The following is a 16,385-nucleotide window of genomic DNA, read 5'->3' as shown; positions in this document are numbered from 1 at the left end:
CTAATAACTACCAGCTAGGTAAGTTAGTGAGTAGGGGGAATTGGCGTTTGCAGCATCTGGCCCAAATGCCATCTAACAAGGAAGAGAGGGTCTCAGTGCGCTAGCCGAGGCTCTCTGGGTCTTTCCGGAGGCTGCATGTGGACGTAGCAGCCAAGGCTGTAAAGTCGGGTAGGCGAGCAGCGGAGTCGTCTCAGTCTGGTCGGTAGAGAATCCTAGTTCTTGGTTGCACTTCCTGACAGAGTTCAGTTTTCAGTGAGAACCAGCGAGCCTTCCCTGGTCTGCATTTGTCTGCAGCATCTTCTGCGTGTGGGTGAGTCATTACGTATTCATAGTATCAGCATCCCTCTGAGGGCGGGAGAAGCAAAGCAGAGATGGGTCTGCATCCTGGGAAATAATAGCAGGCTTACGGATCAGATCACAGGCTTTGAATTCTCTGCAACTGTTGACCCAGCATCAGACCACATCATTACTCCTCTGATCCCAGCAGTTTATGGTTGTCACTAAAAAGAGGACCTGTCTGTCCCTGAGTCTCTGAACACGGAGAAAACCAACAGCTCAGCTGTGGCGCGTCCTGGATACCAGCAGGTACTGGGCGAGAGAGCCTCTCCCCATGTTTGTATTCGGTGCATTTCCATTTGTAAACGGAGCCTCCACTGGTGTAAATTAGTCTTATAACGTATGCAAATGTATGGGAGGGGGATGGTTATAATGAAAAGCTTCCACTGCAAAGTGAGCAAAGCCCGTTAAATCGATCTGAGTAAATAGGACGAGGGTTTTCTTCAGCGGCATTTATTACTGAGCAGTTACCCTAAGACCACCGCCACGCTTTCGTGGGTGCAAAAGAAATGGGCCCGAGCCCCTACCTTGAAAGGACACCTGCAGTGCTTCTAGATACCGACCCTTAGCGGATTACAAGTAGCACGAGTGATCAGGTGCTCCTGCGAGGGGCTGCTCCCTGGGACTCCGAGGGGACCTCCAGGCACTTAGCCCCCGTCCCTGCCACTTGCTCAGCCCCCCAGGGTCACTGGCAGAGCCGTGGCCAGAACCCGAGGCTCTGGCTCCCAGGCCGGGGCTCGTCCCAGCGTGCCGTGGGTCCTACTTGTCCCTGAAATGCTGGCCTCTCCTGCCACCCTGGACCCTGTCCTCACTCGGGTCACCCCCGCCACCCCCCCACTCCGGGCCATTCCAGAGCTCCAGTCACCGGTCCCCATCTCTTTTCCGCCTCTTGGTATCTCGCGGTAACCCCAGCATTTCTAGAACAGACCGGTCTTCACTTCCTGGCGCCACCCATCCCCCACGCAAACGACTTCCCCCGTTTCTTGTGGGTGACTGTCACGCCCTGCCAGCTGTGCCGCCCCGCCCTGGCTGCCTCGCCCTTCGGGCCTCCCGGCCCCTCTCCTGTCCCCTCCATCACCCCCTCACCACGACCAGAGTGACGTTTCCAGAACACGAGTCTCAAGTCTCTGAGTGTCTCGCCTCCTCCCTGTCGTTCTGTTTCCTTGTTTCTCCTGTGGGGTCCGGTCCGGACTCTCTGCTGAGGGGCGGTGACACGGGCACGGGCCATGCTGTCCCACGGGGGTGTCCCCTGGGCCCTCGGCCCTTCCCTGACGTCCGGCAGAGGCGCGGGGCGGTGACCCGCAGAGCAGGCATGACAGGCGGGTGGCAGGCGGTCGTGCGGGCACCGTCTCAGCCGGTGGATCAGGTGGCCGGCCCAAACTAGAGGAGTTTAGAGTGACCTGACGTGTTCTGACTGGGAAATGCACTGTTTTCCTCTACTTTGGGCTGCCTTGGTGCTGGAGGGGAACTGTATTCTCCGAGGGCGGGGCACTGGGATGATAGAGACCCTGGAGGCCCCAGCACTAAATTTCCTGCAGCTCATCTCTAACCTCACTGTGTGTTCTGTGTGACTCGGTGTTTGGTGCACCAGCTTCCTCAGCTGTAGAATGGGGCAGTACTAGCGCCTTAAGGAGGATGAACTTGTGGGCAGGGTCTAGAATGGGGCTGGGCACCTAGGAAGTGCCCTGTATTAGCGGCAGAGGTGTTCCCCCTCCTCCCCCTGCGCCTCCCTCCTCCCCTCCCCCTCCCTCCTCCCCTCCTCCTCCCTCCCCTTCCTCCCCTTCCTCCCCTCATCTCCCCTCCTCCTCCTCTCCCTCCTCCCGTCATTCTCCTCCTCCCCCTTCCCCTCCCCTCCTCCTCCCCTCCCTCCTCCCCCTCCCCTCATTCTCCTCCCCCTCCCCTTCCTTCCCTCTGCCCCCTCCCCTCCCCCTGCCCTCCCTCCTTCCCCTCCCCCTCCCTCCTTCCCCTCCCCCTCCCTCCTTCCCCTCCCCCTCCCTCCTCCCCTCCCCCCTCCTCCCCTCCTCCTCCCTCCCCTTCCTCCCCTTCCTCCCCTCATCTCCCCTCCTCCTCCTCTCCCTCCTCCCGTCATTCTCCTCCTCCCCCTTCCCCTCCCCTCCTCCTCCCCTCCCTCCTCCCCCTCCCCTCATTCTCCTCCCCCTCCCTTCCTCCCCTCTGCCCCTCCCCTCCCCCTCCCCTCCCTCCTTCCCCTCCCCCTCCCTCCTTCCCCTCCCCCTCCCTCCTCCCCTCCCCCTCCCTCCTCCCCTCCCCCCTCCTCCCCTCCCCCTCCCTCCCCTTCCTCCCCTTCCTCCCCTCATCTCCCCTCCTCCTCCTCCTCTCCCTCCTCCCGGCATTCTCCTCCTCCCCTCCCCTTCCTCCCCTCCGCCCCCCTTCCCCTCCCCTCCTCCTCCCCTCCCTCCTCCCCCCTCTCCTCCTCCTCCCCCCTCCCCCTCCCCTCCCCTCCTCTCCTCTCATCCTCCTCCTCCCCCTCCTACTCTGGGAATTGGCAGTGAACATGGTGATTTGCACTATTTGACTTGGAGTCCGGAACAAAACAGTCCTTTGTGGATGACTCCCTAGAAACGTATTCTTGGATTTTTCTGACATTGTGAGAATCTCGCTCTTGTAACTTGGTTCAAACTGAGCCCTGGGCTGCCATTCCCATCCTGATTTATAAAGGGCCAACTCGAGCTGCTCGCCCACTGTGTAACCTGGACAATTTGCGTAACCTCTCTGATCTTCTATGCCCCCATTGTAAGATAGGAATTATAAAATGGCAGGCTTGTTGCCAGGATGAAAAAGTATCGTTGTACAGTGCCTGGTGCATAGTAGGCGTTCATAAATAGCGCATAGCATCATGTCGCCCACTGGGACCTTGCGGTGCCCTCGTTATATAGCAGGTCCTCATCCTCGGCCTTAGTTCTATGGTGGGCTCAATTCATTGTCCCAGGGAGTGGGGGGGGAGGGGAGACAGGTTAGGGTGTGTTACATATGGACCGGTCAGTCTTGTTTGTGGGAAGAGGGAGACATTTATTTTCTAAGAAAACATTGATGATTGACTTACAGACGTTGATTTGGTGAATATTACAGCGCGGTGGCCACACCAGCAGTGTTCACTTTTTTTTTTCATTCACTTTCGATTTTATTCGAGTACAAGGTTAAATGGTGTGATCCATTTGCCAGTGTGTGTAGTAGGCCAGATGCCTGAGGGAAAAAGTTGTTAGCCACAAAATGTTACAAGCAAGCTGCAAAATAAAAATTAATAAGCTTAATTAGAAGTCTACCCAGTGTGACTCTGCTAACTTCATTACTTGCTGGATTTAGTGTTCGCACGTTTCTTTATGTCGTGAAGGCAGAGAGTAGGTCAGATTCTCTCACTCCATTGCAGGTGCCAAGATTGCCTGGAAATCTTTGCCAATAGTAAATTGAAAGTTTATTTATGACCAAGTCATCTCAAAAGCCAAATTACAATTCAAAACATTTTTTTCACAGCCAAAAGTATTTAAATTGGGATACAGATGCATTTCAATACATTTGTTACAGTGTGGACTAGGATCTTCAAAAGTCGGAGCACCTGCGCCCCTTGAAAGCCTGAGAAGGCGTTGTGACAGGTTGCCGGGGTGGGCTAGGACCACCCAGGTGCAGGGCGTTGCTGACCTGCGCACTGTGTCTACAGGGAGTCATCCTCCCAGTGCCCCCGCCCATCATCCCCACGGTGGCCTTGAGGGGATAAAGCAGCTTCACTTCACCTCAGAAGCAACTGAAGGAAAAGCTGGCCTCCAGAGGAGGACACTGAGGCCGTTTGTCTTTAATTACTCTACTTTTTGAGTAAAAATGCAGATTATTGGGAGAGCAAGTTGCCTTTGGGAAAAGATGTCTGATTTGGCCTAGCCCCTGAGAATTAGCGCTTCCTGCAGACCTCGCTTCACGTCTTAAGAGCCAAAATGCCCCCAGCGCTCACGCAGCCCACGCTGGTTGGAGGAATGTTAGTGGAACAGAGCTGAGCAGAACTGGTTGGGTCTCCCCTGAGGGAGGGGACCTAAGGCCGCCAACATCCTAATTGCATCTGCTGGGGAAATGGCCAGTTGACAGGGCTTGGCCCACCGAAGTCTGTGTGGGAAAATTACTAGCCGTGGGGTATTTCTTATCTGGGTTATACACAGAAACCTTTCTTGTTGTATTCACAGAAATCAGATCCCAAGTGGTTGAAAAACATACTTAGCTCTGTGGTCGTGGGGTTGTTTGATTCATGTTGATGGATTAAATTGCTCGTGCGGATGAGTTGAATAAATTCTACCAGAGTCTCTCTTCTTCTGGTTTTACATGAAGCCCTTAGTTTGCAGCTCTTTTCCGCTGGCAGCCCTTCTAGAGGAGCGGAGGAAAAGCTCCGCCATCCTTTGCCCTTCCTCCGCTGTTACTCAGTGGGATGAACGGAATCATTTAACAACCTCTGAGCAGGGCTCAATGGCCCTTAGGGAGACTCTCTGATCCTAAGGTGCCCTTAAGCCATAGAAGACGTCTGGAGAGCTACCCTTATTTTAATGGCTTTGATTTAACCACTATTGAATTCTCTTACTTAATCCAGTTTCCCTATCTCCCTTCCCCACCCTCCCAGATCCTCAAAGCCCAGGGAGTTTCCAGAGTATTTCTTTCCATAGATAAGTGATACACATAGACAATGGAGAGAGAAACACAGGTCCTTCCTTGGAAAGTTCACGCCAAGAACTTGGACAGAGTCACTTCTGTCCTTGGGTCTCCACCACTGAGCAGGTCTGGGGTGCAGTCCTCCGGATGGGAGGATTCATTGTTTATTGACCTGATGAATGAAGGTGGGCTCCAGGAACCTGTCGACTCACTTGGTGTCTTTGCTCCCCCAGGAGGACTGGAATGACATTGACCCAATTAAAAAGAAAGACCTTCATCACAGCAACGGGGATGAGAAAGCACAGAGCATGGAGACCCTCCCTCCAGGTACTGCAGCAGCTCCCAGGGCCAGGCCAGCCTTGGGCTGCTGGTGGGTGGTGGGGACCTGTCTTGCCCACTAACTGTGAGTGAGCTGAATGTGGCATCTGGAGTGTATCGCCTGTGGGGTAGGGAATGCACTTCCTAGGGCAGCTGGAGACACTGCCCTAGAGCAATGTTTTGCTGTCTCCCCTCAGGCCTTTAGTGGGTGGTGAAATGAGTTTACTGGGAGGTGACAAGAATTTCTTGGAAGAAAAAATATCAGTAGAATAAACTAAAAACTACAGGATGGGATGTATTGGTTCACAGATTTTTGTTTTTTTAACAGACTTTATTTTTTTAGAGCAGTTTTAGGTTTGCAGCAAAATTGAGCAGAAAGTACATAGGTTTCCATAGACCCCCCACCCCACCCCCCACCCCACCCCCACCCCACCCCCGCACAGACTCCGCCACTATCAACATCCCCCACGAGATGGGACATTTGTTATAATCAGTGAACCAACACTGATGCCTCGTCATCACCCCAGTGTCCATAGTTTACGTTAGGACTCACTCATGGTGGTGTATATTCAGTGACATGAATTCACCACTGCGGTATCCTACAGAGTAGTTTCACTGACCTAAAAATCCTATGTGCTCTGCCTATTATCCCTTCTTCCCCCAATCCCTGGCAACCACCGATCCTTTTACTGTCTCCCTGGTTTTTGCCTTTTCCAAAATGTCACATAGTTGGAATCAGATCAGACGTAGCCTTTTCAGACTGGCTTCTTCCACTTAGTAACATGCATTGAACGTTAATCTATGTCTTTTCACGGCTTGGTAGCACTTTTGTTTTTATCGCTGAATTGTATTCTGTTGTCTGGATATATCACAATTTATTTATCCATTCACCTCCAGAGGACATCTTGGTTGCTTCCAAGTTTTGGCAGTTATGAATAAAGCTGCTGTAAACATCTGTGTGCAGTTTTCTTATGTGGACCTAAGTTTTCAATTCATTTGGGTAAATTCAAGGAGTGCCACTGCTGGATCATATGGTAGGAATACATTTATGTTTATAAGAAATCGCCAAACTATCTTCCAAAGTGGCTGCACCATTGTGCGCTCCCACCAGCAATGAATTAGAGTTCGTTTTGCTGCACACCCTCACCAGCAATTGGTGTTGTCACGGTTTTTTTTTTTTTATTGTGGCCCTTCTGATAGTTTGAAGTGGTAGCTTATTGATGTTTTAATTTGCAGTTCCCTAATCTGTAAAACTTTGTGCAAGTGTCCGTTCAGGTCTTCTGCCCACATTTTAATCAGGTCGCTCCTTTTCTTATTGTTGACTTTTAAGAGTTCTTTGAGTATTTTGGATAATAGTCCTTTATCAGATGTGTGATTGCAAATATTTTCCCTCAGTCTGTGGCCTGTCTTCTTATTCTCTTGACAGTGTCCTTCCCAGAGCAGAAAGTTTTAATTTAATGAAGTTTAGCTTTATGAGTTCTTTCGTAGATTATACCTTCGATGTATCTAAAAAGTCATCGCTATACCCAAGGTTACCTAGATTTTTTTCCTATGTTGTCTTCTAGGAGTTTTATCATTTTGTGTTTCATATTTATGTCTGTGATCCATTTGGTTGTAAGGTCTGTGTCTAGATTTTTTTTTTTCTTGCATGCGGGTATCCAGTTGTTCCAGTATTATTGTTGAAAAGGCCATGGTTGTTTCATTGTGTTGCCGTTGCTCCTTTGTCAAAAGTCAGTTGACTATATTTATGTGGGTCTATTTCTGGGCTCTGTTTTCTCTTCCATAGACTTATTTGTCTGTTCTTTCCCCAGTACTATGTTGTCTTGATTACTTTAGATTTATATTTGATCTTGAAGTTGTTGAGTAATGTCAGTCCTCCAACCTTGCTCTTTCCCTTCAGTATTGTGTTGGCTTTTCTGGGTTTTTTTTGTTTGGCTGTTTGTTTTGCCTTTTCATGTAAACTTTGGAATTAGTTTGTTGATACCCATAGAATATAGCTTGCTGAGATTTTGATTTGGATTGTGTTGAATCTACAGATGAAGTTAGTAAGAACTGACCTTGACAATATTGAGTCTTCCTATCCATGAACATGGAATATCTCTCCATTTATTTAGTTCTTTTTAAATTGTTTCATCAGAGTTTTATGGTTTTGGTCATATACATTTTGTGCCAATTTTGTTAGACTTGTACCAAAGTATTTTGATTTGGGGGATGCTAATGTAAATGGTATTGTGCTTTTAATTTTAAATTCCACTTGTTCATTCTTCATATATAGGAAAGCAATTGACTTTTGTATAACTTGTACCCTCCAATTATAACAGGCATTGCTATAATTACTTATCGGTTCCAGGAATATTTTTGTTTGTTGATTCTTTCAGATTTTCTACCTAGACAGTCATGTCACCTGCAAACAAAGACAGTTTTGTCTCTTCCTTCGCAATCTATATTATATCTTTCGTTCCCTTTTCTTGTCTTACTGCATTAGCTAGGACTTCTAGTATGATGTTGAAAAGGAGAGATGAGGGAGGACATCCTTGCCTTGTTCCTGATCTTAACAGGAAAGCTTTTAGTTTCTCACCATTAAATATGGTGTTAGCTGAAGGGGTATTTTTAGATGCTCTTTATCAAGTTGAGGATGTTTCCCCTCTATTCCTAGTTTGCTGAGAGTTTTTATTCATAAATGAGTGTTGAATTTTGTCAGATGCTTTTTCTGCATCTATTAATATGATCATGTGACTTTCCTTCTTTAACTTCTTAATGTGGTAGATTACATTAATTAATTTTCATATTGAACCAGACTTTCATACCTGGGATAAATCCTACTTGGTCATGGTGTACAGTCCTTTTTCATTGTTGGATTCAATTTGCCAGTATTTTCTTGAGGATTTTTACATCTATATTCACAAGAGGTGTTGGTTTATAGTTTTCTTTTCTTGTCTGGTTTTGTTATTAGGGTAATGCTGGCCTAATAGGATAAGGTAGGAAGTGTTCCCTCTGCTTCTATCTTCTGGAAGAGATTGTAGAGAATTAGTATAATTTCTTCCTTAAGTGTTCGGTAGGATTCACCAAGGAACTCAGCTGGGCCCGGTGCTGTTTGTTTGTGGAGGTTAATAATTGTTGATTCAATTTTTAAAATAAATATAGCCCTGTTGAAATTGTCTATTTTTTCCTGTCCTAGTTATGGAGATGTGTTTCAAGAAATTGGTCCATTCATCTAGGTTATCAAATTTGCAGGCGTAGAGGTGTTCATAGTATTCCTTTGTTCTCCTTTTAAAGTCCATGGGATCTGTATTAATGTCCCCTCTTTCATTTCTGATATTGTAACTTGTGTCTTCTATCTTTTTCTCATAGTTAGCCTGGCTAGAGGCTTATTGATTTTATTAATCTTTTCAAAGAACCAGTTTTCAGGGTTTTTTCCTATTTCTTAGATTTGTAATTTTTATTATTTATTTTCTTTTGTTTACTTAGGGTTTATTCTGCTCTTCTTTTTCTAGTTTTCTGAGGTAGAAGCTTAGATGATTGATTTCAAGTCTTTCTTCTTTTCCATATTGTATTCAGTGCTGTCAGTTTCCTGCCAAGCACTGATTTCACTACATTACACAAATTTTGATAAGTTGTATTTTCATTCTTATTTGGTTCAAAATATTTTTAATTTCTTTAAGATTTGTTCTTAACCTGTGCATTCTTTATAAGTATGTTGTTGAATGTCTAAGTAATTTGAGGTTTTCCAATATTGATTTTTAGTTCCACTGTGGTCTTAAAGCAGATATTATATGATTTGTGTTCTTTTACATGTGTTCAGGTGTGTTTTATGGCCCAGGATGTGGTCTGTCTTGGTGACTGTTCCATGTGAGCTTGGAAGAATGTATTCTGCTGTTGGATGAAGTAGTCTATAGATGTCAGTTTATCACCAGTTGGATGATGGTGGTGTTGAGTTCACCTGTGTCCTTACTGATTTTCTGCCTGCTGGATCTGTCCCTTCCTGAGAGAGATGTCTCCAGCTATGATAGTGGCTTCATCTGTTCTGCCTTGCAGGTTTCTAAGTTTTTATCTCGTGTGTTTTAATGCTCTTGTTAGGCACATACACATTAAAGATTGTTATGTCATCTTGGCAAACTGACCTGTTTGTCATTACGTATTGCCCTCCTTTATTCCTGGTAACTTTCCTTGTTGTGAAGTTTGTTCTGTCTGAAGCTAATATGGTTCCTTCTGCCATCTTTTGATTGCTATTAGAATGGTATCTCTTTGCCATCCCTTTACTTTTCGTCTATGTGTGTCTTTATATTTAAAGTGGATTTCTTGTAGACAGCATGTAGTTAGTTGGGTCTTGTTTTTTGATCCATTCTGACAACCTCTGTCTTTTAATTGGTGTATTTAGACCATTGACAATGTAAAGTGATTATTAATATAGTTGTATTAATGTCTACCATATTTGTTATTCTTTTCTATTCCTTGCCCTTGTTCTATGTTCTTTTTTCTTCCACTCTTTTTCTGCCTTTTATAGTTTTTTTTTTTTTCTTTTTTTTGCGGTACGTGGGCCTCTCACTGTTGTGGCCTCTCCCATTGCGGAGCACAGGCTCCGGATGCGCAGGCTCAGCGGCCATGGCTCACGGGCCCAGCCGCTCTGCGGCATGTGGGATCTTCCCGGACCGGGGCACGAACCCGTGTCCCCTACATCGGCAGGCGGACTCCCAACCACTGCGCCACCAGGGAAGCCCTAAAATTTTTTTTTAATATAAATTTTATTTACTTATTTATGGCTGCATTGGGTCTGCGTTGCTGCACGTGGGCTTCCTCTAGTTGCGGCGAGTGGGAGCTACTTTTCATTGTGGTGCCTGGGCTTCTCATTGCGGTGGCTTCTCTTGTTGAGGAGCACAGGCTTGTGGGCTTCAGTAGTTGTGGCTCATGGGCTCTAATGCGCACGCTCAGTCGTTGTGGCGCCCGGGCTTAGTTGTTCTGCGGCACGTGGGATCTTCCCGGACCAGGGATCAAACCCATGTCCCCTGCATTGGCAGGCGGATTCTTAACCACTGCGCCACCAGGGAAGTCCCTGCCTTTGGTAGTTTTAATTGAACATTTTATATGATTCCATTTTCTCCCTTTTTTACCTTTTTTTTTTTTTTTTTTTTTTACAGCTAATCAAAGTCTAACTTCAGACAACACTGTCCTGCTTCAAAGTTAGCACAAGTGTATTACAGCAAAATATTATGAATCTCTCCCTCCCATTCTTTGTATCATTGCTGTCATTCATTCCATACGCCATTCATATATATAAACATGTATAAGCATACAGAATCAAATACACAGTTGCTATTATTATTTTGAGCAAACTGTTATCTGTTAGATCAATTAAGAATAAGAAAAATGGGACTTCCCTGGTGGCGCAGTGGTTAAGAATCCGCCTGTCAATGCAGGGAACACGGGTTCGAGCCCTGGTCCGGGAAGATCCCACTTGCTGTGGAGCAACTAAGGCTGTGTGCCACAACTACTAAAGCCTGCGCGCCTAGAGCTTGTGCTCTGCAACAAGAGAAGCCACCACAATGAGAAGCCCGTGTACCACAATGAAGAGTAGCCCCCGCTCGCCACAGCTAGAGAAAGCCTGCACGCAGCAACAAAGACCCAACACAGCCAAAGATAAATAAATAAAATAAATTTATTAAAAAAAATAAGAAAAATTACAAATGTAATTTTACTTTCACTTATTCCTTCTCTGAGTCTCTTCCTTTCTTTATGGAGAGCTGCATTTCTGACCTAAATCAGTTTCCTCTCTGAAGAGCCTCTTTTAACATTTCTTGCAAGGCAGATCTACTGGCAACAGATTCCCTCAATTTTTAGAAAGTCCTTATTTCTCCTTCACTCTTAGAGATTAATTTCACAGGGTCCAGAATTCTAGGTTGCTGAATTTTTCTCTCAACCCTTGAGTTATTTCATTGCATTCTCTTCTTGCTTGCATTGTTTATGAGGAGTTGGATATAATTCATACCTTTGTTTCTCTAAAGCGGTATTTTTCCCCTCTGTCTTCTTTCAAGATTTTTTTTTCTTTATCATTAATTTTCTACAGTTTGAATATGCTGTGCCTAGGTGTAGTTTTTTTCGTATTTAGCCTGCATGGTGTTCTCTGAGCTTCCTGGATCTGTGGTTTCGTGTCTGACATTAACTTGAGGAAATTCTCAGTTATTATCACTGCAAATATTTCTATTCCTTTCTCTCTTCTCCTGGTATTCCCATTACACATGTTTCGCCTTTTGTAGTTGTCCCACAGTTCTTAAGTATTCTGTTTTGTTTTGTTTTGGGCTTTTTTTTTTTTTCAATCTTTAATCTTTGCTTTTTATTTGGGAAGTTTCTATTGTCATAGCCTCAAGCCATGAGCTTCTCACATCAGCCATGGCCAGTCTCCCAATGAGCCCCTCAAACTCATTCTTCATTTCTGTTAGTGTTTTTAACCTCTAGCATTTTTTTATAATTCTTCCTTAGAATTTTCATCTCTTTGCTTACAGTATTCGTTTGTCCTTCCATGTTGTCTACTTTTTTCATTAGGGCTCTTAACGTAGTAATCATAGTTGCTTTAAATTCCTGGTCTGATAATTCCAACATCCTGCCATATCTCAGTCTGGTTTTGGTGCTGGCTTGTCTCTTCACACTATGCTTTTTGCCTTTTAGTGTGCCTTGGAATTTTTTTCTTAGGAACCCAGATACGATGTCCTAGGTAAAAAGAACCCCAGTAACCAGGCCTTTGGTGATGTGCTGATAAGCTGTCGGGGAGGGGAGGCGTGCTGTCCTTATGTGGCAGGTGTCAGTCTCCTAGTGAACCTGCGCCCCAGGTGTCAGCTTCACAACCGCTTCTCAGCTGTCCTGCCACTCAGGTGGGACAGGATGGTTAGAGTCCCCCGGAGCTGAGCATTCCCCTTCCTCCGGGTTGATTAGCTCTCTTGAGGGCTGGCTTTGTTAACAACGGAGTGCTTCCACTATTTCAGAACGGCTCCTTCCCCCTGCCACTGGATGCCTGAAGGGGTGAAAGTCACGGAACTGTGGGGTCCCTGGGCCTCCCCCGCCGGAGTTCTTACCCGTCAGGCTCACCCACAGTGAGCCTCTGGTGTTTCATTCTGCTGCTCGGGTCCCTCCCTGGCTCTACCTCCTGCAGAACTTGCTGCCCTGGAAATTTTGACCCTCTGTATTCACCTGCTGGTCTCCCCAGTTCTGGGAGCAGCGGTTTGCCCTGTGAGCTCACTTCTCCGAGGAATCTACGAGGACTTGACTTTTCAGCCTGTTCAGCTTTTTATTTGTTGGAATGGAGTGATGACGTCCAGACTCTTTACATGCAGGACTGGAACCAGGAAGTTAGTTCATGAAATTTTGCTTTGATGGTGACAGAGAATTTGATTGTTAGCGTTTCTTTTTGGGGAGGGACGGCGTCAGCCCAGGGAGTCCAGACCCTCCTGTGTTACACCCTCCACATGTCCCAGCTGCACTAGACTTGGGGGCATGTGTGTACGTTAGATGTCTCCATTAGGTCTGCTGCCTCCTTCCCCCCCGACTCCGAAGCCCTGAGCCACAGTCCCTTCCTGTGTGATAGGCATTACCCGTGCAGTGGAGAGCGTATCTGCATGGAAGAGTTAGCTCTTAAGCATTTCTTTATTATAATAATAGGATGTACTTCTGCTGTGTGGATTAATGAGAGATTTCCTGTGGGTTGTCTCCTATTAGCAAAGCCAAGTGTTCTCTTGAATTTTAAGGCATATGTGGGGAGTGGGGGAGAAGTCATGTTCAGGGCATGTCCTAGACGTGACCACTTAGAGTCAGACCCCATAGTTAAAATCAATGTGGCATTGACCCGGGCTTTCATGTCCTTAACTGTTATACAGTTGATTTCCCTATCTTCAAAGGCATAGGAATGTACTGGTTTTCCTCTTTTTTTTTTTTTGCGGTACGCGGGCCTCTCACTGTTGTGGCCTCTCCCGTTGCGGAGCACAGGCTCCGGACGCGCAGGCTCAGCGGCCATGGCTCACGGGCCCAGCCATTACGCGGCATGTGGGATCTTCCCGGACCGGGGCTCGAACCCGTGTCCCCTGCATCGGCAGGTGGACTCTCAACCACTGCGCCACCAGGGAAGCCGCTGGTTTTCCTCTTTTTTACGTTATTACTAATAACCTTTGATGAATGCACCATGTCCTTTTATTTTGCCTTTGAAGGACTTTATCTTCTTTTTTTTGTTGAAACTTTTTTTCTTACTCAGCCATCATACACATGTTTTTTTTTCCTTTAGAAACTATTTTGTTGTGGTTAAGAAATACATTTTCCCCAAGAATCCTGGGCACAGCCAGAATTCTGTGGTCTGCAAGGAACCATGGTCACAGCACTTTCCACTCTGTGAGTAGGCTGTTCAGGAACTCAGCGGCTTCCTGTGTTCTAGGTGTTGGGTATCTGGTATGTGTAGATGGATGGATGGGAGGAGGCAGCACTCAGTCCAGCGTGGGCAGGAAATCCACTGGCAGATGGAGAGCCTGATGTAAGAGCGCAGTAACGCCCCCAGGCAGTGGCCTCCAACCTTTTTTAACCACTCACCCTATGAGCGAAAAGCATTTGCTCCACATTGCAGGTCCAGGGTGGAGGATGTGTGCCCTTAGATTCCGTGATTATTGTTTCTAACTCAGCATCATGTTTTCTAGCCTGAACCATTGAATTTTTTTTTCAATGCTGATTTTTAAAGTGTTGTTTCAAATAGAGTATTTATTTGTCAGTTTTTTATTTTTGACAATCTATCGGATGGAGATGAGTTTTATCTTTTTTTTCCTGGGTGCAGAAAAATGCTCTTGGGTCTGAAAATCAGTTTCTCCTCGTAATTCTCCCTCCTGTATCCTCTCCTCTTGTCTCCGCAGCATCTCTGATCTGACTGGTGAGACCAGTTGGCAGGGTAGTGGTGACGCAGAAGGACCGGTGAAGGAACAGGCCAGCCAGGGGTTGAAGGGCCGAGGTCTGGCTTTGAGGACGGCTGTGGGTGGAGGGAGCCAGGGAGCTCCCATCCTTAGAAGACGTGGCCTTTGAGAGCAGATTTTCTTCTGGCCTTTATGAAACCTCAGGGTCATTCTCGTCATGTTCATTGGGAACCTCGTGTGAGGGGGTGAGCCTGAGAGAGCAGGTAGGGAGAGCGTTGAGGAAGGAGAGTCGTGATTAGGTTTGGGGTCTCCGGGAGGTCCCTTCCATCCTTGGCTCGTCTTCACCCCGCCCCTCTCCCACCCGCTGCTGCTGCATCACCCATGACAGTCGATGTCTCAAAACAGAAATTGCTCACGTTCATGTAAAGGTGAATGAAATGGGAATGGCGAAGTGTGGAACAGGTCTTCAATCCCGGCTGTGAGTTGCCTCTGATGCTCACCACACTTAACTCTTCTGCTTCCCAGCTGTTGGAAGAGAGGCGAGGTGAGCCACCCGTGTGTGTATGCAGCCCGTATGATAAACTTGACCTGAACCAGTGATGTTTCAGATTAGTTAGAAGACCTTGAATACAATTGGCCAGAATTTCCACTGTACATTTTCTCAGACAGGTTTTCCAATACTAACGCTGCAGGGTTGTGGGGGGGGCGGTGCTCCCCTGACCTCTCGCCCTTCTTGTTACCAAGTGCAAGCTCCCTCTGCTCGCCAGTGAATCAGAGACAAGGTACTGAGGTAGAGAACAGAGAAGGGGGGAGGGGATGAGGAAGTAAAGTAAAAGGGCCATCGATCTTGCAGAACGTCTCCTGGAATGGCCAGCCTCCGAGAGGGGATGTGTTAGTTTCTTTTTCCTTGCAGCCATCCACTGGTGCACAGGGTTCCCTGAGGCAGGCCATTGTGTATGATTATAATAACGAAAGCAACAAAAAGCAGAGGTTAAAGTCAAAGAAACAGATAATGTGGAGTCCCATTTAGCTCTTCCCTGTTACATTCTGAGAGGTTTTGTGGGTTGCAGCATTGTGCTTTTTAAAAATTATGGTAAAATATATATAACATAAAATTTACCAAAGTGCACAGTTCAGTGGCATTAAGTGCGTTCACCTTGTCTTGCAACCATCACCGTCATCCCTCTCCAGAACTTTCTCATCTTGCCAAACTGAGACTCTGTCGCCATTAAACACTGACTCCCCGTTCCCCTCCCCAGCCCCTGGCCCACCATCTACTTCCCCGTTCTCCTCCAGGCACCTTGCATACAGGAGAGTCACACGGTATTTGTTCTCCTGTGACTGGCTTCTTTCCATTGGTGCAGCGTCCTCAGGGTTCCTCCGTGTGGTAGGTAGCGTGTGTCAGTGTCTCCTTCCTTCTCAAGGTTGAACACTCTTCCATTTCGCCCCTGCACCTGGACACTGTGAGCGCATCCTCCTCGGTAGCACGTGCGACACCCGGGGGCGGCAGGGCAGCTAACACCACACAGCTCCTGCGACCCGGGCCTGAGGCCCCGGGGTCTGCACAGTGTCCTTGCCAGGAAAAGAAGTACCTCTGAGTATCCCGAGAGAAACATCGCAAAAGCAAGCAGTGGACTTCCCTGGTGGCACAGTGGTTAAGAATCCACCTGCCAATGCTGGGGACATGGGTTCGAGCCCTGGTCCGGGAAGATCCCACATGCTGCGGAGCAACTAAGCCCATGCACCACAATTACGGAGCCTGCGCTCTAGAGCCCGCGAGCCACAACTACTGAAGCCTGTGTGCCTACAGCCCACAAGCCACAACTGCTGAGCCTGCATGCCACAACTACCAAAGCCCACGCACCTAGAGCCCACGCTCCTCAACAAGAAGCTACCCCAATGAGAAGCGCGTGCACCGCGATGAAGAGTAGTCCCCACTCGCCACAACTAGAGGAAGCCCACGCGCAGCCACGAAGACCCAATGCAGCCAAAAAAATAAATTAACAACAACAAAAAAAAAAGCAAGCAGTATTCACACATAATTCGATCACCTCTAAATAACCACTCTTCTTCTCCCACTGCGGTTCCTCCGGCCTCGTCCTGAGCGTGCATCTGGGTGCACTCACCCCCGTGTCCGAGGTGAGCTGTCTCTGCAGCCTCTCGGTGCACCGGCCCCAGCACCGGAGGCTCCGAGTCCTAGACACCATCTCTGAGTCA

At 47.4% G+C, this 16,385-nt stretch overlaps 1 protein-coding gene across 2 annotated transcripts in view; it reads left to right on the top strand.

Annotated features, from left to right (window-relative positions):
- The window catches only part of GALNT2 (polypeptide N-acetylgalactosaminyltransferase 2), a 180,064-nt gene that overhangs the window by 90,046 nt on the left and 73,633 nt on the right, over positions 1-16,385 (top strand). For both annotated transcript variants that reach the window (XM_067711127.1, XM_067711128.1), the window contains exon 2: positions 5,211-5,304. In XM_067711127.1, the coding sequence (XP_067567228.1) occupies positions 5,211-5,304 (94 nt within the window). The remainder of the gene's footprint in view (positions 1-5,210; positions 5,305-16,385) is intronic.

The sequence above is a fragment of the Pseudorca crassidens genome, chromosome 16 (assembly GCF_039906515.1).
Source record: "Pseudorca crassidens isolate mPseCra1 chromosome 16, mPseCra1.hap1, whole genome shotgun sequence".
NCBI classification, from domain to species: Eukaryota; Metazoa; Chordata; class Mammalia; order Artiodactyla; family Delphinidae; genus Pseudorca; species Pseudorca crassidens.
Note: the sequence above shows the minus strand (reverse complement) of the source record. Positions and strands in the feature narration are given on the sequence as shown.